This window comes from Oncorhynchus tshawytscha, linkage group LG15, assembly GCF_018296145.1.
Source record: "Oncorhynchus tshawytscha isolate Ot180627B linkage group LG15, Otsh_v2.0, whole genome shotgun sequence".
Taxonomy (NCBI): domain Eukaryota; kingdom Metazoa; phylum Chordata; class Actinopteri; order Salmoniformes; family Salmonidae; genus Oncorhynchus; species Oncorhynchus tshawytscha.
The window spans coordinates 37,180,386-37,202,743 of record NC_056443.1 but is presented as its reverse complement, the minus strand read 5'-3'; the positions used below and the strand labels follow the sequence as shown (position 1 = coordinate 37,202,743).

Below are 22,358 nucleotides of genomic sequence, written 5' to 3'. Positions count from 1 at the left end.
TCTTAAAGAAAAACTAACAGGTCTGTGAGAGCTGGAGATGGTCTGTGAGATGTCATGCAATAAAATGCATATTAATAGCTTAAAAATCATACAATGTGATTTTCTGGATTTTTGTTTTTTTTCAAATACTTGTTCTCCCCACTGTATATATATATATATATATATACTACCGTTCAAAAGTTTGGGGATATTTAAGAATGTCCTTGTTTTTGAAAGAAAAGCAAATTTTTTGTCCATTAAAATAACATCAAATTGATCAGAAATACAGTGTAGACATTGTTAATGTTGTAAATGACTATTGTAGCTGGAAACAGCTGATTTTTAATGGAATATCTACATAGGAGTACAGAGGCCCATTATCAGCAACCATCACTCCTGTGTTCCAATGGTACCTAATCCAAGTTTATAATTTTAAAAAGCTAATTGATCATCAGAAAATCATTTTGCAATTATGTTAGCACAGCTGAAAACTGTTGTCCTGATTAAATAAGCAATAAAACTGGCCTTCTTGAGACTAGTTGAGTATCTGGAGCATCAGCATTTGTGGGTTCGATTACAGGCTCGAAATGGCCAGAAACAAATAACTTTCTTCTGAATCTCATCAGTTTATTCTTCTTCTGAGAAAGTAAGGCGATTCCATGTCAGAAATTGCTAAGAAACTGAAGATCTCGTACAACGCTGTGTACTACTCCCTTCACAGAACAGAGTAAACTGTCTCTAACCAGAATAGAAAGAGGGGTGGGAGGCCCCGGTGCACAACTGAGCAAGAGGACAAGTACATTAGAGTGTCTAGTTTGAGAAACAGATGCCTCACAAGTCCTCAACTGGCAGCTTCATTAAATAGTACCAACAAAACACCAGTCTCAACGTCAACAGTGAAGAGGCGACTCCGGGATGCTGGCCTTCTAGGGAGGGTTGCAAAGAAAAAGCCATATCTCAGACTGGCCAATAAAAAGAAAAGATTAAGATGGGGAAGAGAACACAGACACTGGACAGAGGAACTCTCCTATTAGCTCAAATGGTTCAGACGCTACAGACAAAAGGACATTTTGAAGTTGCTCCAAACGTCAAATTTAAAAGTGTTTACGGTTCAGGTTAGGCATGAACTCTGAATGGTTAAGGTAAGGTTTAAGGTTTGGGATAGGCTTCAAACAAAAATATCAAAAACAACTTTCTATTGCTGGAATCAAACATACAACCTTTGGTACCAGAGGCAAATTTTTTTGGCCCACATAAATACCTCCATCCTTCCTTAAGTTTGTATGGGTTACCTTCAGACGAGTCCCAAGATACTTCTGGGGGCCGTAGAGCAAAACGGAGAACACCATCGTGTTTGTGAGAGGCAGATGAGTACGCAAATCCGCCACCGTCATCGACAACGCCCTGACAAAACCGAAACCTACTTGACGGTAACAGCACTCACTGTTTCCCCTAGTGGCCATCTCCTGACGTCCTCAGACATGGATAGACGTTGAACACTGACTTATTTCAAGGGTGACCTGACTGCCTATAATCTTACACATTACACAGTACTAATGTTATCACAGACAGATATGATGTTACTACACTTCCTGCAAGATAACTGAACAGCTTAACAGCAACTGGGGAGAGGAGATCTCTCTCTCGATCTCTCCCTCTCCCTCTCTCCCTCTCTCCCTCTCTCCCCCTCTCCCTCCCCAGCAGGAGGAAGACATGGAGGAGAGGAGGAAGAGGAGAAGACATGGAGGGGAGGAGGAGATGAGAAGACATGGAGGGAGGAGGAGAGGAGGAAGAGGAGAAGACATGGAGGAGAGGAGGAAGAGGAGAAGACATGGAGGGGAGGAGGAAGAGGAGAAGACATGGAGGAGAGGAGGAAGAGGAGAAGACATGGAGGGGAGGAGGAGAGGAGAAGACATGGAGGGGAGGAGGAAGAGGAGAAGACATGGAGGAGAGGAGGAGAGGAGGAAGAGGAGAAGACATGGAGGAGAGGAGGAAGAGGAGAAGACATGGAGGAGAGGAGGAGAGGAGAAGACATGGAGGAGAGGAGGAAGAGGAGAAGACATGGAGGAGAGGAGGAGAGGGAGGAAGAGGAGAAGACATGGAGGAGAGGAGGAGAGGAGGAAGAGGAGAAGACATGGAGGAGAGGAGGAGAGGAGGAAGAGGAGAAGACATGGAGGGAGGAGGGGAGAGGAGGACACATGGAGGAGAGGAGGAAGAGGAGAAGACATGGAGGAGAGGAGGAAGAGGAGAAGACATGGAGGAAAGGAGGAAGAGGAGAAGACATGGAGGAGAGGAGGAAGAGGAGAAGACATGGAGGAGAGGAGGAAGAGGAGAAGACATGGAGGGGAGGAGGAGAGGAGGAAGAGGAGAAGAGGAGAAGACATGGAGGGGAGGAGGAGAGGAGGAAGAGGAGAAGACATGGAGGGGAGGAGGAGAGGAGGAAGTGGAGAAGACATGGAGGAGAGGAGGAGAGGAGGAAGAGGAGAAGACATGGAGGGAGGAGGAAGAGGAGAAGACATGGAGGAGAGGAGGAAGAGGAGAAGACATGGAGGAGATGAGGAAGAGGAGAAGACATGGAGGAGAGGAGGAAGAGGAGAAGACATGGAGGAGAGGAGGAAGAGGAGAAGACATGGAGGAGAGGAGGAAGAGGAGAAGACATGGAGGAGAGGAGGAAGAGGAGAAGACATGGAGGGGAGGAGGAGAGGAGGAAGAGGAGAAGAGGAGAAGACATGGAGGGGAGGAGGAGAGGAGGAAGAGGAGAAGACATGGAGGGGAGGAGGAGAGGAGGAAGTGGAGAAGACATGGAGGAGAGGAGGAGAGGAGGAAGAGGAGAAGACATGGAGGGAGGAGGAAGAGGAGAAGACATGGAGGAGAGGAGGAAGAGGAGAAGACATGGAGGAGATGAGGAAGAGGAGAAGACATGGAGGGGAGGAGGAAGAGGAGAAGACATGGAGGAGAGGAGGAAGAGGAGAAGACATGGAGGAGAGGAGGAAGAGGAGAAGACATGGAGGTGAGGAGGAAGAGGAGAAGACATGGAGGAAGAGGAGAAGACATGGAGGAGATGAGGAAGAGGAGAAGACATGGAGGAGGGGTGATGGGAGAGGAGGAAAAGGTTTAAACATAAACTGTGTTAATTCGGGCATGTTTACCTGCATAGATTAGTAGTTAGCTAACTGTTAGAAGTGATAGAAGTGTATGACTTACTGTATAGCTACTGTATAGCTAGTGTTACTAACTGGCTAACTACTACTGTTAGCTAGCTAGATAGCTCCTAAGAATTGACAGTTAGTTACCCATGATTAATTCACATCTACCTTACATAACACTAGTTTTATGTCAATTTTGCCAGTTAAACGATCTAGTTAGCTAGATTACTTCAAATCGCATACACTGAGTGTACAAAACATTAATAAACACCTGCTCTTTCCGTGACATAGACTGATCTGGTGAATCCAGGTGAAAGATATGATCCCTTATTGATGTCACTTGTTAAATCCACTTCAGTCAGTGTAGATGAAGGGGAGGAGATGGGTTAAAGATCCCTGTGTTCCTAGTGTATTGCATACTTACTGTATAGCTAGTGTATTGCATACTTACTGTATAGCTAGTGTATTGCATACTTACTGTATAGCTAGTGTATTGCATACTTACTGTATAGCTAGTGTATGGCATACTTACTGTATAGCTAGTGTATGGCATACTTACTGTATAGCTAGTGTATTGCATACTTACTGTATAGCTAGTGTATGGCATACTTACTGTATAGCTAGTGTATGGCATACTTACTGTATAGCTAGTGTATTGCATACTTACTGTATAGCTAGTGTATGGCATACTTACTGTATAGCTAGTGTATTGCATACTTACTGTATAGCTAGTGTATTGCATACTTACTGTATAGCTAGTGTATTGCATACTTACTGTATAGCTAGTGTATTGCATACTTACTGTATAGCTGATAGGTATGAATATCAAAACACTTTAATGACTGAGAAAATGTCAGGTCTACTGAGTTGCAAACTGTAACGTTGGGAAAATTCTGTGCAACTTCCGACGCACGTTTACTGTGAACCCAGTGGCTGTACCCTCTTTAAGTTACAGTTTTACTGTGAACCCAGAGGCTGTACCCTCTTTAAGTTACAGTTTTACTGTGAACACTGAGGCTCTACCTGCTTTAAGTTACAGTTTTACTGTGGACAAGTTGGCTACTATGGTTATTTGATCATAATGTAGGCCTACCAGAGTGGCCTACCATCAAAAATAATGGAGAAAATGCATCCCATAATATTTTAACATGGAAATAGCTGTGCTGTCATTCAGCCTATAGTAGCAGCCGATGTGTGGTGTTCAGTGTAGGCCAACATTCCATCAGACTTTTGAAAATAAACAGGGCTTGACCTTTAACCTGTTTATCCACTTGTCCTTCAGACAAGGAGGTGACTGAACATGTTGTTGTGTTGTTAGATGCAAGAAACCACTTTACAAGTAAAAATGCATTATTATTCCCATACCATTATTACAGAGAATCAGACACATTATGCTGCCCTCTGCCTATTGGCTACTGAGCTTAATCAAGCCTGTTTCAAAATACAACACTGCCCCTTTAAGACAAAAAAAACTCTTTACCATTACTCACCAGATGTCTAGAAATGTGCATGCTGACTACAAATGATCTATAGGTTCACACTAACTAGCAAAGGATATGAACAAAATGTGCACACATGGATACATGCAGCTCTCACTTTAATCTCAAAACAAGCGCATCGACTCACGACCGCTCATGCTGTGAACATAGTCCAGTTCAAAGTGAATGGCACAGATCCATATATGGCAATGGTATATTTGCATATAGGCCTACTGCAGCTCTGAGTGGTTTTGGTGCACCGGTCTGTGTAGAATACAGGCCTGAGCCATGCCTGTCAATGCAGTAGAAACCTACTCCGATGCGTTCTGCAACAACAAAATCTCTTGCATAGTTCGCTTTGTTTCGGTATGTTGCTTTGGAAGTGGCTAATATTGTGTTGATTCGATCACAAATTCCCACAGTAAAGGGAAACATTGATAGTGTTAACTAAAGGGGGGAAACTCTAGAAAGTTTAGTGAAGTTCAATCTCGTGCTTCTCTGCGTGCACTCATATTTATTCTGCAGTCCTGGGGGAGCTGTGCGAACCGCGCGCAGGTTATAGGGACCATTGGTTATGAAGTAAAACGTTATTTGTGTATATCTTGTTTCATCTCTATTGTCGTTGTCTTGGCTGGAAGAAGGTTCAGTGAATTGGTAAGTCAATAGGGCTAACTGGCTAGCTAGGGAGCTAGATAGCCACGAAGAATTGTCAGCTAGCTAAGGAATGCCGTTTTGATCTTTTCTCGTGTCAAAATAAGATTAACGTCAAATAACACTTGTTGGGACCTGACGGTGCCCATCGATGTCCAGGGGAGGCGGAGGGGTGTAGCACAAGCCAGGGGACCAGGATCCGACCTGAGGACGGAAACATGAAAAGAGGATGAGATAGTAAGTGGTTAGTAGTTAGTGGGGAGCTGTAATCTATAGGTGATCTCGTTGACCCTCCAGAGGACCTTGAAAGGCCCCAACAAACCGGGGGCTCAAATTCTTACAAGACAGGTGGAGCGGGAGGTTCCTGGTGGAGAGCGATCATGCGATCACCAGGATGGAACACCCAAGCCTCACTGCGGTGGCGTGTTCAGGAGCCGGTTTCTTCTGGAGGCGCACAACACTCTTGAGCCTCATGTGGGCATCGTTCCAAACCTCTGCGCATCTAACCAATCGTCCACTGCAGGAGCTTTCGATCGGGGTCCACAGAGTCGGGACTGGCTGATATCCAAGGACACACTGGAAGGGGGTCATCCCGGTGGAGGAGTGATGCAGTGAATTCTGGGCATAATCTTCCCAGAGAAGGAATCGTGCCCACTCACCCTGCCGGTCCTGGCAGTGACTCCTAAAGAACCTCCCCAGCTCTTGGTTCATCCTCTCCACCTGCCCTTTGGACTGAGGCCTTTGGACTGAGGCCGGTACCCGGAAGTGAGGTTGACCATGACCCCCAGGTTCTCCATGAAGGCACTCCTGTGATGTGAATTAGGGGCCACGGTCGGAGACCTGAAGAGCGGTAGGGAGAGCAGAGAGAGGGATAAAATGGCAGGATTTAGAGAATCTGTCCACGACAACCATAATCGTAGTGAAACCATCAGACGAGGGGAGATCAGTGACAAAATAATTGGACAGATGAGACCGCTGAGGAACGGGAAGGGGAAGGAGTTTCCCCGCAGGGCACATACAGGCAGGAGTTGACATAGCGAGCAATGTCCTTCGCCAAGGAGGGCCACCAGTACTTTCCGGAGATAGATTGAATAGTGAGGGTGATATCTGAGTGTCCAGTGAGGAGAGATGTGTGTGCCCAGGTCAACAGCCAATCCCTAATTCCCCCTAATTCCCCGTGGGAACGTAGGGGCGCTCTGGAGGACAGGTAGCAGGCACGGGCTCCCTCTCCCAAGCCTTCTACGTCCCAAAGCATAGGGGCAACGACTCGGAAGGGCGGAATGTTGGGTGCACTCAGGACAGTCTCCCGAATTCGTAGACACGGGACAGGGCATCGTCTTTAATGTTCTTTGAACATGGGCGATATGACGTGAAGCAGAAATCTAATGAAGAACCGAGTTCAACCGCCTTGCTTGTTGTGAGTTCAACCACCTTGCTTGTTGTGAGTTCAACCGCCTTGCTTGTTGTGAGTTCAACCGCCTTGCTTGTTGTGAGTTCAACTGCCTTGCTTGTTGTGAGTTCAACCGCCTTGCTGTCCATATGTACTCCAGGTTCCGATGGTCGGTGAAGATGAGAAATGGGTCCTTGGCACCCTCCAGCCAGTGTCTTCACTGGATGGCCCCCACGGCCACTTCTGAAGCGTATGATCTGGGTGTTTTAGCAACGTGGCGGAGGTGAAACGCCCCTTCAGTATACCGAAGGCCTCATCGACTGCAGGACACCAACTTACGAGGACCACCCTTGAGGAGAGAAGTGAGAGCAGAGACAATGGAGATGAAGTTCTAAAATGAACTCTCAACCTATGTGGAACGACATGGGAAGGAAAAGCAGGTCCTCCAGCATTCCGGTGCCCAGTCAGTGATCTTTCATCCTCGAGATGGTGGGGTCACGACGTTGGAGCCACCGGAGGCAGGGGTTGACTACGTGTACGGTTTAATTGATGATGAGGAAGGGATGCTTTCTTGATGCATGGGTTCCACTGTGAGGGTGAGTGGTGTTGTGATGTGCGTTATTGTGCCAGTTTCATAATGGTCAACTATACAGTGCTTGGACAGTAAAAGGAGAGCGGTTATGATTTGATGTTCAGGGAGGAGGCGAGGACCTGGTCGATGAAGTTTCCCGTGGTGCCAAAGTCCACAAGAGCTGTAGAGACAACACATGAGGGACAGCCAGCCAGTGAAATGGAAACCAGAAAGGGTTTGGCGGGAAGTGATGATGATTGAACACTCACGCCTACCCCGGGAGACCGGATGATCACGGGGCCGCCCCTCTGCCCTCGTGGACTCCGGGTTGGAACGTACCGGACACCGCTGAACAGATGCCCCTCTGCCTCAGGGGGGGTTCAGGCTCTGTTTCAGGACGGCCAAAAGGAGGAAGCAAGAGACGAGGGGGAGTGCCGGCGCTCTCGAAGAAGTTTATCCAGACGGATAACCTTCTTCCAAGGAAAGATTGTCGTCCAACTTCGTCTGGACCTCTTCGTGCAGTCCGTTTCGGAAAAAGGTGCGGACCACCAGCATATTCCATCTGCTAGAGGCTGTCACCATCCGGATGGTGAGGGCGTACTCCGCGGCAGTCTGGGAACCCTGCTGGAATCCTGAGCCATGAACCTCTCATTGAAACCCAGCTCCTCCTCTCCCAGATGGCCGTAGGCCACTCCAAAGCCTGTCCGATCAGCAGAGAAATAAACTTGGCAACCTTGGACCTCTCGGTGGTGGAGGCTCATGTCTGATGGACGAAATAGAGAGAACACCGTAGGAAGTAGGAAGCCACGGCATTTCAATGGAGTCATATTTGTCCAGGAGGGACGATGACCTGGGCGGCCTGCTGGATGGGCTGGGGGACTGGCTCGTTGAAACAACTCAGGATAGAGAATTTTCCGCTAGTTTTCCGCTAGTTAGAGATTAATCCTCTTTAGTTGTTGTTGTTGTGGACCTTATCCATTACCCTACCCAGTTGAGCCAGCTGGTCTGGGTGTTGACGGAGTAGGTGTTCCTGTTCGTCGACCATCTGGGAGATATCCTTAACTTCTTTTGCTTCCATATCTTTGGAGGCAGTATTCTGTAACGCAGGGAGCAGATGGTTACCAGGTGTGCGTAATGATGGTTGCCATTTGTGCTTAACGATGGGGAGCCGGTGTGTGTAATGATGGAAACCAGGTGTGCGTAATGATGGTTGCCATTTGTGCTTAACGATGGGGAGCCGGTGTGTGTAATGATGGAAACCAGGTGTGCGTAATGATGGTTGCCATGTGTGCGTAATGATGGTTGCCAGGACCGGTGGTTTGTAGATCGACGACGTGGAGCACCGGAACGGGAGAGAGGTAGTAGGCGTAATTTACAAACAAAGCATTTTTGTTTACTAAGTTTCTTTACGAACTTTTGAGTCTCAGGGGAAAAGTAAAAAGTACATTATTTTCTTTAGGAATGTAGTGGAGTAAAAGTAAAAGTTGTCAGAAGTATAAATAGTGAAGTAAAGTACAGATACCCCAGAAAAACTACTTAAGGAATACTTTGAAGTATTTTTACTGAAGTACTTTACACCACTGGGTAGTATGCATATTGAGAAACACCTAGTGTCTGGTTAGGTTGATAATGCGGCGTTCGTGTGTTTTTAAAACTGTGTCGCCATGGCGCTGAGGGCCTGTGTTCCTTCCTGTCTCTCTTCCAACCAGATGTTAGTAGGTGGCTAATCATAACAGACCAGAGTCCCTCTATACCTCCATCTCTCTCTCTCTTTTTCCATCTCTCTCTCCCCTTCCATCTCTTTTCCTCTCCCTCTCCCCCTCTCCCTCTTTCTCCATCTCTCTCCCCTTCCATCTCCTTTCCTCTCCCTCTCCCCCTCTTTCTCCATCTCTCTCTCCCCTTCCATCAGAGTCTAGCGCCCCTCTCTACCCCCATCTCTCCACCCATCTCTCCTTCCCTTTCTAGACAGCTTTGTACTTCTTCTAAATCCCTATTCTACCTTCTCTCTGTGTGTTATGACAGAATGACAGACTAGTAAGTCCTCTCCTGTACTATACTACACTCTGTGGACTCCCTCTGCTTTCTGTCAGACCGTACAGTGGATTGGGGACTCTAAAGTGAGATGGAAGAGACAGAGGAGACAGAACGGAGAGAATGGAGGCAGGGAGGCACTTCAGTGTCTTTTATTACATACAAACGGTTTCCTAAAGAGAGGGGGGTAAAGAGAGAGAGAGAGAGAGACAGACAGACAGACAGACAGACAGACAGACAGACAGACAGACAGACAGACAGACAGACAGACAGACAGACAGACAGACAGACAGACAGACAGACAGACAGACAGACAGACAGACAGACAGACAGACAGACAGACAGACAGACAAAGACAGAGGGACAGAGGAGAGCTTGGGAGAGGTGAGGAGAGCTAGCGAGGGGCCCCTCTCCACCCTTCTCCTTTCCTCCTTTCATCTTCCCTCCATCTAATATTCCTCAACTTCTAACAAATCCCTTTTCTGAGAAGCAACAACACATTCTCAAGCATCAAAAGAGATCTGCCTTACACCTTACATCTACTTGTCTTACACCTACCTTCATTACACCTACCTGCGGCAGCGTAGCCTAGTGGTTAGAGTGTTGGACTAGTAACCAAAGGTCGCAAGTTTGAATCACTGAGCTGATAAGGTACAAATCTGTTGTTCTGCCCCTGAACAGGCAGTTAGCCTACCGAGGTTGTCATTGAAAATAAGAATTTGTTCTTAACTGACTTGCCTAGTTAAAAAAATTAAAATGACACCTTCTACCTATCTGCCTTCTGCATTACACCTACCTGCCTTTCACACCAGGGAAAACCTTACAGTGGTTAGTGTGTCTCCTACCAGTTTGAGTTTGGCCAGGTCATGGCTGGTCTCTCTAGTGTAGTACAATGCAGTATATAGTAATAGTATAAGAAGGTATAAACTTCTTAAGGCTGCAATCCCGTTAACGGAATCGATATGACAACAGCCAGTGAAAGTGCAGGGCGCCAAATTCAAAACAACAGAAATCTCATGATTAAAATTAATCAAACATACATGTATCATATACCGTTTTAAAGGTAATCTTGTTGTTAATCCCACCACGGTGTCTGATTTCAAATAGGCTTTACAGCGAAAGCACCACAAATGATTATGTTAGGTCACCACCAACTCACAGAAAAACACAGCCATTTTTCCAGCCAAAGAGAGGAGTCACAAAAAGCACAAATAGAGATAAAATGAATCACTAACCTTTGATGATCTTCATCAGATGACACTCATAGGATTTCATGTTACACAATACATGTATGTTTTGTTCGATAAAGTTCATATTTATATAAAAAAATCTCAGTATACATTGGTGCGTTACGTTCACCAGTTCCAAAAACATCTGGTGATATTGCAGAGAGCCACATCATTTTACAGAAATACTCATTATAAATATCGATAAATACAATTGTTAGACATGGAAATATAGATATACCTCTTCTTAATGCAACCGCTGTGTCAGATTTCAAAAAACATTTACGGAAAAAGCAAACCATGCAATAATCTGAGAGGGCGCTCAGAAAAAAGAAATTTTCCTCCATGTCGGAGTCAACAGAAATCAGAAATCACATTATAAATATTCACTTACCTTTGATGATCTTCGTCAGAATGCACTCCCAGGAATCCCAGATCTACATTAAATCTTTGATTTAGTTCGATTATGTCAATTATTTATGTCCAAGTAGCTACTTTTGTTAGGGCGTTTAGTACACAAATCCAAACGCTCGTACAGGTCCATGCGAACGTCGGACGAAAACTTCAAAAAGTTTTCAGATTTCCCACTTCCTGTTTGGATTTCTTCTCAGGTTTTTGCCTGCCATATGAGTTATGTTATACTCATAGACATCATTCAAACAGTTTTAGAAACTTCAGAGTGTTTTCTATCCAATACGAATAATAATATGCATATAGTAGCAACTGGGACTGAGGAGCAGGCAGTTTACTCTGGGCACCTCTGGGCACCTTATTCATCCAAGCTACTCAACACTGCCCCTGCAGCCACAAGAAGATAATATGTCCTACCTCTTTGTGTTGGTATTTGATGGCCAGTTTGAGTTTGGCCAGGTCGTGGCTGGTCTCTCTAGGGTCCAGTTCTTCACTGTCATCTCTGTGGTTCAGTATAGTCTCCAGCTCTCTGCTGCTCCTAGCCTGGTCCAACAGGTCTTTAGCAAACAGCTTACACTGCTGAGACAGCTCCTCATATTCCTGACGAAACTCATTCTCCACCTAGGAAGAGGAATAGACAGGTTATTAACTGTTAGAAAGCCTTTATAACCCTTTATAAACATGTTATAAACACCACACTGCTGAGACAGCTCCTCATACTCCTGATGGAACTCATTCTCCACCTAGGAAGAGGAATAAACAGTAATACACTGGTTGTAACCACTTATAAAGCCTTTATAACCCTTCATGTGTGATTTAAACTGCTGGGGAAACGTTGTTACAGACCTTGCTGAGTTCTTTGAGTTCCCAGCCCAGTCTAAAGGCAGTGAGGATGGGGTCTTCACTGGAGAGAGAGATGAGCGAGGGAGAGGCCAGCGCCTTATAGATGTTCAGACGAGACCTGGAGTGACGAAGGCTGTCCACCTACAGGGAGGAGACAGAGAGGAGAGGATGAGCGAGGGAGAGGCCAGCGCCTTATAGATGTTCAGACGAGACCTGGAGTGACGAAGGCTGTCCACCTACAGGGAGGACAGAGAGGAGAGGAGAGGATGAGCGAGATCATGGCCTTATAGATGTTCAGACGAGACCTGGAGTGACGCAGGCTGTCCACCTACAGGAATAGGGGTGCCTGGTCTTCCAGGTTTGGCCTGTAAACAGTAGCTATAAAAAGTGACTGAGTAGGCTTCCAGGTTTGTTAAATCATGAACAGGAAAAGCCTGTGCCCCTCCAGTACCAGGGTCGTCTGCCCCATCCAGTACCAGGGTTGTCTGCCCCACCAGTACCAGGGTTGTCTACCCCTCCAGTACCAGGGTCGTCTGCCCCTCCAGTACCAGGGTCGTCTGCCCCTCCAGTACCAGGGTCGTCTGCCCCTCCAGTACCAGGGTCGTCTGCCCCTCCAGTACCAGGGTCGTCTGCCCCATCCAGTACCAGGGTCGTCTCCAGTGTTCGCATCCCAAAAGTCAATCTGGATGAATTTGAGAATAAGACAAGATACGTAAAACACGAGATAAAGGAAATAAAACATCCTGTGGGGGAAGATGTGGTTGAAATAAAACATCCTGTGGGGGAAGATGTGGCTGAAATTAAACATCCTGTGGGGGAAGATGTGGCTGAAATAAAACATCCTGTGGGGGAAGATGTGGCTGAAATTAAACATCCTGTGGGGGAAGAAGTGGCTGAAATTAAACATCCTGTGGGGAAGAAGTGGCTGAAATTAAACATCCTGTGGGGAAGAAGTGGCTGAAATTAAACATCCTGTGGGGAAGAAGTGGCTGAAATTAAACATCCTGTGGGGGAAGAAGTGGCTGAAATTAAACATCCTGTGGGGAAGAAGTGGTTGAAATTAAACATCCTGTGGGGGAAGAAGTGGTTGAAATAAAACATCCTGTGGGGGAAGATGTGGCTGAAATTAAACATCCTGTGGGGGAAGAAGTGGCTGAAATTAAACATCCTGTGGGGGAAGAAGTGGTTGAAATAAAACATCCTGTGGGGGAAGATGTGACTGAAATAAAACATCCTGTGGGTTTTAAAAAAACACACTGGGAAAAAAGTGTACACTCTCAACAACCAAGAAGAGAGGATATCAGGGCTCTATCTCCCTTACCTCCACAATGAAATAGGGTGCAGGCCAGGCAGCATCTCCCTTACCTCCACAATGAAATAGGGTGCAGGCCAGGCAGCATCTCCCTTACCTCCACAATGAAATAGGGTGCAGGCCAGGCAGCATCTCCCTTACCTCCACAATGAAATAGGGTGCAGGCCAGGCAGCATCTCCCTTACCTCCACAATGAAATAGGGTGCAGGCCAGGCAGCATCTCCCTTACCTCCACAATGAAATAGGGTGCAGGCCAGCCACATATTCCCCCAGGGAGCTATACCAGGGAGCTAGTTTCTTATGACAAATTTTTTTTAGTTTTTAGGGGTGCGCCTGCATCTAGGGTATTACGCAAGGTTAAATTGAGTTCCTCAGTTAGGTTGTTTACTGATTTTTGTCCTCTGACGTTTTTGGGTAGGTGGAGGGAGTCTGGAAGGGCATCTAGGAATCTTTGGGTTGCACCCTATTTCATTGTGGAGGTAAGGGAGATAGAGCCCTGATATCCTCTCTTCTTGGTTGTTGAGAGTGTACACTTTTTTCCCAGTGTGTTTTTTTAAAACCCACAGGATGTTTTATTTCAGCCACTTCTTCCCCCACAGGATACAGAAAATACCCGAGCTCTGAAGCAAGCTTCCAGAAAATTGGAACGGAAATGGCGCCACACCAAACTGGAAGTCTTCCGACTAGCTTGGAAAGACAGTACCGTGCAGTACCGAAGAGCCCTCACTGCTGCTCGATCATCCTATTTTTCTAACTTAATTGAGGAAAATAAGAACAATCCCAAATATATTTATGATACTGTCGCAAAGCTAACTAAAAAGCAGCATTCCCCAAGAGAGGATGGCTTTCACTTCAGCAGTGATAAATTCATGAACTTCTTTGACGAAAAGATCATGATTATTAGAAAGCAAATGACAGACTCCTCTTTAAATCTGCGTATGTCACGTTCACTGTCTTCAAACTCCCTGTCATAGATGAGCCAAGGTGCAGCGTGTATGTAGTTCCACATCTTTAATAAAGTGAAAAAAAACAGTTAAACAGAAACCGACCGTGACGCGACCGTGACGCAACGCAACCGTGACGCATACAAACACACACAGAAACTAAATAATTACCCACAACATTAGGTGGGAAAAAGGCTACCTAAGTATGATTCCCAATCAGAGACAACGATAGACAGCTGCCTCTGATTGGGAACAAAGAAATAGAAAACATAGAACGCCCACCCAAATCACACCCTGACCTAACCAAATAGAGAAATAAAAAGGCTCTCTAAGGTCAGGGCGTGACAGCGTATTTCTCCAAAGCTCAGTTGTCCCGAGTCTGCACAACACTGCCAGGATGAAGGATCAAGAGAGACGCTCAAGTGTTTTAGTACTATATCTCTTGACACAATGATGAAAATAATCATGGCCTCTAAACCGTCAAGCTGCATACTGGACCCTATTCCGCCTAAACTACTGAAAGAGCTGCTTCCTGTTCTTGGCCCTCCTATGTTGAACATAATAAACGGCTCCCTATCCACCAATAAAGTTTATTTTGAAAAAAACAAATCTTGACCCAGTAAATATCAGTTTGTCTCTGTGAATGGTTTGTCCTCTGACAAATCAACTGTAAATGTCGGTGTTCCTCAAGGCTCCATTTTAGGACCACTATTGTTTTCATTATATATTTTACCTCTTGGTGATGTCATTCGAAAACATAATGTTAACTTTCACTGCTATGCGGATGACACACAGCTGTACATTTTGATGAAACACGGTGAAGCCCCAAAATTGCCCTTGCTAGAAGCATGTGTTTCAGACATAAGGAAGTGGATGGCTGCAAACTTTCTACTTTTAAACTCGGACAAAACAGAGATACTAGTTCTAGGTCCCAAGAAACAAAGAGATCTTCTTTTGAATCTTACAATTAATCTTGATGGGTGTACTGACGTCTCAAATAAAACTGTGAAGGACCTTGGCGTTACTCTGGACCCTGATTTCTCTTTTGATGAACATAACAAGACTGTTTCAAGGACAGCTTTTTTCCATCTACGTAACATTGCAAAAATCTGAAACTTTCTGTCCAAAAATGATGCTGAAAATTTTTTCCATGCTTTTGTCTCTTCCAGATTAGACTACTGCAATGCCCTACTTTCCGGCTACCTGGATAAAGCACTAAATAAACTTCAGTTAGTGCTAAACACGGCTGCTAGAATCTTGACTAGAACCAAAACATTTAACCATATTACTCCAGTGCTGGCCTCCCTACACTGGCTTCCTGTTAAGGCAAGGGCTGATTTCAAGGTTTTACTGCTAACCTACAAAGCATTACATGGGCTTGCTCCTACCTATCTTTCTGATTGGGTCCTGCCGTACAGACCTACACTTACACTACGGTCACAAGACGCAGGCCTCATTATTGTCCCTAGAATTTCTAAGCAAACAGCTGGAGGCAGGGCTTTCTCCTATGGAGCTCAATTTTTATGGAACGGTCTGCCTACCCATGTGAGAGACGCAGACTCAGTCTCGACCTTAAAGTCTTTATTGAAGACTAATCTCTTCAGAAGGTCCTATGATTGAGTGTAGTCTGGCCCAGGGGTGTGAAGGTGAATGGAAAGGCTCTAGAGCAACGAACCGCCCTTGCTGTCTCTGCCTGGCCGGTTCCCCTCGTTCCACTGGGATTCTGTGCCTCTAACCCTATTACAGGGGCTGAGTCACTGGCTTACTGGTGCTCTTTCATGCCGTCCCTAGGAGGAGTGCATCACTTGAGTGGGTTGAGTCACTGACGTGATCTTCCTGTCCGGGTTATGTTAAGCACTGCATCTGTCTCCGACCCTAGGAGTATCATTATGTTAAGCACTGCATCTGTCTCCTACCCTAGGAGTATCATTATGTTAAGCACTGCATCTGTCTCCTACCCTAGGAGTATCATTATGTTAAGCACTGCATCTGTCTCCTACCCTAGGAGTATCATTATGTTAAGCACTGCATCTGTCTCCGACCCTAGGAGTATCATTATGTTAAGCACTGCATCTGTCTCCGACCCTAGGAGTATCATTATGTTAAGCACTGCATCTGTCTCCGACCCTAGGAGTATCATTATGTTAAGCACTGCATCTGTCGCCGACCCTAGGAGTATCATTATGTTAAGCACTGCATCTGCCTCCTACCCTAGGATTATCATTATGTTAAGCACTGCATCTGTCTCCTACCCTAGGAGTATCATTATGTTAAGCACTGCATCTGTCTCCGACCCTAGGAGTATCATTATGTTAAGCACTGCATCTGTCTCCTACCCTAGGTGTATCATTATTTTAAGCACTGCATCTGTCTCCTACCCTAGGAGTATCCTTATGTTAAGCACTGCCCCCCATCTGTCTCCCACCCTAGGAGTATCATTATGTTAAGCACTGCCCCCCCATCTGTCTCCTACCCTAGGAGTATCATTATGTTAAGCACTGCCCACCCATCTGTCTCCCACCCTAGGAGTATCATTATGTTAAGCACTGCATCTGTCTCCGACCCTAGGAGTATCATTATGTTAAGCACTGCATCTGTCTCCTACCCTAGGAGTATCATTATGTTAAGCACTGCATCTGTCTCCTACCCTAGGAGTATCATTATGTTAAGCACTGCATCTGTCTCCCACCCTAGGAGTATCATTATGTTAAGCACTGCATCTGTCTCCGACCCTAGGAGTATCATTATGTTAAGCACTGCATCTGTCTCCTACCCTAGGAGTATCATTATGTTAAGCACTGCATCTGTCTCCTACCCTAGGAGTATCATTATGTTAAGCACTGCCCCCATCTGTCTCCCACCCTAGGAGTATCATTATGTTAAGCACTGCCCCCATCTGTCTCCTACCCTAGGAGTATCATTATGTTAAGCACTGCCCCCATCTGTCTCCCACCCTAGGAGTATCATTATGTTAAGCACTGCCCCCATCTGTCTCCCACCCTAGGAGTATCATTATGTTAAGCACTGCATCTGTCTCCCACCCTAGGAGTATCATTATGTTAAGCACTGCATCTGTCTCCCACCCTAGGAGTATCATTATGTTAAGCACTGCCCCCATCTGTCTCCCACCCAAGGAATATCATTATGTTAAGCACTGCCCCCCATCTGTCTCCCACCCTAGGAGTATCATTATGTTAAGCACTGCATCTGTCTCCGACCCTAGGAGTATCATTATGTTAAGCACTGCCCCCATCTGTCTCCGACCCTAGGAGTATCATTATGTTAAGCACTGCATCTGTCTCCCACCCTAGGAGTATCATTATGTTAAGCACTGCCCCCATCTGTCTCCCACCCTAGGAGTATCATTATGTTAAGCACTGCATCTGTCTCCCACCCTAGGAGTATCATTATGTTAAGCACTGCCCACCCATCTGTCTCCCACCCTAAGAGTATCATTATGTTAAGCACTGCATCTGTCTCCGACCCTAGGAGTATCATTATGTTAAGCACTGCATCTGTCTCCTACCCTAGGAGTATCATTATGTTAAGCACTGCCCCCATCTGTCTCCCACCCTAGGAGTATCATTATGTTAAGCACTGCATCTGTCTCCTACCCTAGGAGTATCCTTATGTTAAGCACTGCCCCCCATCTGTCTCCTACCCTAGGAGTATCATTATGTTAAGCACTGCCCCCCATCTGTCTCCCACCCTAGGAGTATCATTATGTTAAGCACTGCATCTGTCTCCCACCCTAGGAGTATCATTATGTTAAGCACTGCATCTGTCTCCTACCCTAGGAGTATCCTTATGTTAAGCACTGCCCCCCATCTGTCTCCTACCCTAGGAGTATCATTATGTTTTAAGCACTGCCCCCCATTTGTCTCCCACCCTAGGAGTATCATTATGTTAAGCACTGCATCTGTCTCCCACCCTAGGAGTATCATTATGTTAAGCACTGCATCTGTCTCCTACCCTAGGAGTATAATTACGTGAAGCACTGCCCCCCATCTGTCTCCTACCCTAGGAGTATCATTATGTTAAGCACTGCCCCCATCTGTCTCCTACCCTAGGAGTATCATTATGTTAAGCACTGCCCCCATCTGTCTCCCACCCTAGGAGTATCATTATGTTAAGCACTGCCCCCATCTGTCTCCCACCCTAGGAGTATCATTATGTTAAGCACTGCATCTGTCTCCCACCCTAGGAGTATCATTATGTTAAGCACTGCATCTGTCTCCCACCCTAGGAGTATCATTATGTTAAGCACTGCCCCCATCTGTCTCCCACCCAAGGAATATCATTATGTTAAGCACTGCCCCCATCTGTCTCCCACCCTAGGAGTGTATCATTATGTTAAGCACTGCATCTGTCTCCTACCCTAGGAGTATCATTATGTTAAGCACTGCCCCCATCTGTCTCCTACCCTAGGAGTATCATTATGTTATGCACTGCCCCCATCTGTCTCCTACCCTAGGAGTATCATTATGTTTTAAGCACTGCCCCCCATTTGTCTCCCACCCTAGGAGTATCATTATGTTAAGCACTGCATCTGTCTCCCACCCTAGGAGTATCATTATGTTAAGCACTGCATCTGTCTCCTACCCTAGGAGTATAATTACGTGAAGCACTGCCCCCCATCTGTCTCCTACCCTAGGAGTATCATTATGTTAAGCACTGCCCCCATCTGTCTCCTACCCTAGGAGTATCATTATGTTAAGCACTGCCCCCATCTGTCTCCCACCCTAGGAGTATCATTATGTTAAGCACTGCCCCCATCTGTCTCCCACCCTAGGAGTATCATTATGTTAAGCACTGCATCTGTCTCCCACCCTAGGAGTATCATTATGTTAAGCACTGCATCTGTCTCCCACCCTAGGAGTATCATTATGTTAAGCACTGCCCCCATCTGTCTCCCACCCAAGGAATATCATTATGTTAAGCACTGCCCCCATCTGTCTCCCACCCTAGGAGTGTATCATTATGTTAAGCACTGCATCTGTCTCCTACCCTAGGAGTATCATTATGTTAAGCACTGCCCCCATCTGTCTCCTACCCTAGGAGTATCATTATGTTATGCACTGCCCACCCATCTGTCTCCTACCCTAGGAGTATCATTATGTTAAGCACTGCCCACCCATCTGTCTCCTACCCTAGGAGTATCATTATGTTAAGCACTGCATCTGTCTCCTACCCTAGGAGTATCATTATGTTAAGCACTGCATCAGTCTCCTACCCTAGGAGTATCATTATGTTAAGCACTGCCCCCCATCTGTCTCCCACCCTAGGAGTATCATTATGTTAAGCACTGCCCCCATCTGTCTCCTACCCTAGGAGTATCATTATGTTAAGCACTGCCCCCATCTGTCTCCTACCCTAGGAGTATCATTATGTTAAGCACTGCCCCCATCTGTCTCCCACCCTAGGAGTATCATTATGTTAAGCACTGCCCCCCATCTGTCTCCCACCCTAGGAGTATCATTATGTTAAGCACTGCATCTGTCTCCCACCCTAGGAGTATCATTATGTTAAGCACTGCATCTGTCTCCCACCCTAGGAGTATCATTATGTTAAGCACTGCCCCCATCTGTCTCCCACCCAAGGAATATCATTATGTTAAGCACTGCCCCCATCTGTCTCCCACCCTAGGAGTGTATCATTATGTTAAGCACTGCATCTGTCTCCTACCCTAGGAGTATCATTATGTTAAGCACTGCCCCCATCTGTCTCCTACCCTAGGAGTATCATTATGTTATGCACTGCCCACCCATCTGTCTCCTACCCTAGGAGTATCATTATGTTAAGCACTGCCCACCCATCTGTCTCCTACCCTAGGAGTATCATTATGTTAAGCACTGCATCTGTCTCCTACCCTAGGAGTATCATTATGTTAAGCACTGCATCAGTCTCCTACCCTAGGAGTATCATTATGTTAAGCACTGCCCCCATCTGTCTCCCACCCTAGGAGTATCATTATGTTAAGCACTGCCCCCATCTGTTTCCCACCCTAGGAGTGTATCATTATGTTAAGCACTGCCCACCCATCTTTCTCCTACCCTAGGAGTATCCTTATGTTAAGCACTGCATCTGTCTCCTACCCTAGGAGTATCATTATGTTAAGCACTGCCCACCCATCTGTCTCCGACCCTAGGAGTATCATTATGTTAAGCACTGCATCTGTCTCCGACCCTAGGAGTATCATTATGTTAAGCACTGCATCTGTCTCCGACCCTAGGAGTATCATTATGATAAGCACTGCATCTGTCTCCTACCCTAGGAGTATCATTATGTTAAGCACTGCATCTGTCTCCTACCCTAGGAGTATCATTATGTTAAGCATTGCATCTGTCTCCTACCCTAGGAGTATCATTATGTTAAGCACTGCATCTGTCTCCTACCCTAGGAGTATCATTATGTTAAGCACTGCATCTGTCTCTGACCCTAGGAGTATCATTATATTAAGCACTGCATCTGTCTCCTACCCTAGGAGTATCCTTATGTTAAGCACTGCCCCCATCTGTCTCCCACCCTAGGAGTATCATTATGTTAAGCACTGCCCCCATCTGTCTCCCACCCTAGGAGTATCATTATGTTAAGCACTGCATCTGTCTCCCACCCTAGGAGTATCATTATGTTAAGCACTGCATCTGTCTCCCACCCTAGGAGTATCATTATGTTAAGCACTGCCCCCATCTGTCTCCCACCCAAGGAATATCATTATGTTAAGCACTGCATCTGTCTCCCACCCTAGGAGTATCATTATGTTAAGCACTGCCCCCATCTGTCTCCCACCCAAGGAATATCATTATGTTAAGCACTGCCCCCCATCTGTCTCCCACCCTAGGAGTGTATCATTATGTTAAGCACTGCATCTGTCTCCTACCCTAGGAGTATCATTATGTTAAGCACTGCCCCCCATCTGTCACCTACCCTAGGAGTATCATTATGTTAAGCACTGCCCACCCATCTGTCTCCTACCCTAGGAGTATCATTATGTTAAGCACTGCCCACCCATCTGTCTCCTACCCTAGGAGTATCATTATGTTAAGCACTGCCCACCCATCTGTCTCCTACCCTAGGAGTATCATTATGTTAAGCACTGCATCAGTCTCCTACCCTAGGAGTATCATTATGTTAAGCACTGCCCCCATCTGTCTCCCACTCTAGGAGTATCATTATGTTAAGCACTGCCCACCCATCTTTCTCCTACCCTAGGAGTATCCTTATGTTAAGCACTGCATCTGTCTCCTACCCTAGGAGTATCATTATGTTAAGCACTGCCCCCCATCTGTTTCCCACCCTAGGAGTGTATCATTATGTTAAGCACTGCCCACCCATCTGTCTCCCACCCTAGGAGTATCATTATGTTAAGCACTGCATCTGTCTCCTACCCTAGGAGTATCATTATGTTAAGCACTGCATCTGTCTCCTACCCTAGGAGTATCATTATGTTAAGCACTGCATCTGTCTCCTACCCTAGGAGTATCATTATGTTAAGCACTGCCCACCCATCTGTCTCCCACCCTAGGAGTATCATTATGTTAAGCACTGCATCTGTCTCCGACCCTAGGAGTATCATTATGTTAAGCACTGCATCTGTCTCCTACCCTAGGAGTATCATTATGTTAAGCACTGCCCCCCCATCTGTCTCCCACCCTAGGAGTATCATTATGTTAAGCACTGCCCACCCATCTGTCTCCCACCCTAGGAGTATCATTATGTTAAGCACTGCATCTGTCTCCGACCCTAGGAGTATCATTATGTTAAGCACTGCATCTGTCTCCTACCCTAGGAGTATCATTATGTTAAGCACTGCCCCCATCTGTCTCCCACCCTAGGAGTATCATTATGTTAAGCACTGCCCCCATCTGTCTCCCACCCTAGGAGTATCATTATGTTAAGCACTGCCCACCCATCTGTCTCCCACCCTAGGAGTATCATTATGTTAAGCACTGCATCTGTCTCCGACCCTAGGAGTATCATTATGTTAAGCACTGCATCTGTCTCCTACCCTAGGAGTATCATTATGTTAAGCACTGCCCCCCCATCTGTCTCCCACCCTAGGAGTATCATTATGTTAAGCACTGCCCACCCATCTGTCTCCCACCCTAGGAGTATCATTATGTTAAGCACTGCATCTGTCTCCGACCCTAGGAGTATCATTATGTTAAGCACTGCATCTGTCTCCTACCCTAGGAGTATCATTATGTTAAGCACTGCCCCCATCTGTCTCCCACCCTAGGAGTATCATTATGTTAAGCACTGCATCTGTCTCCTACCCTAGGAGTATCATTATGTTAAGCACTGCATCTGTCTCCTACCCTAGGAGTATCCTTATGTTAAGCACTGCCCCCATCTGTCTCCTACCCTAGGAGTATC

At 46.1% G+C, this 22,358-nt stretch overlaps 1 protein-coding gene across 1 annotated transcript in view; it reads right to left on the bottom strand.

Moving 5' to 3' along the window:
* Nucleotides 1-22,358, bottom strand: part of LOC112239624 (short transient receptor potential channel 5-like) — a 110,405-nt gene that overhangs the window by 33,347 nt on the left and 54,700 nt on the right. The window contains exons 5-6 of the mRNA XM_042298507.1: nt 11,730-11,867; nt 11,301-11,504 (exon numbers count right to left, since the gene is read on the bottom strand). Of these exons, the coding sequence (XP_042154441.1) occupies nt 11,301-11,504; nt 11,730-11,867 (342 nt within the window). The remainder of the gene's footprint in view (nt 1-11,300; nt 11,505-11,729; nt 11,868-22,358) is intronic.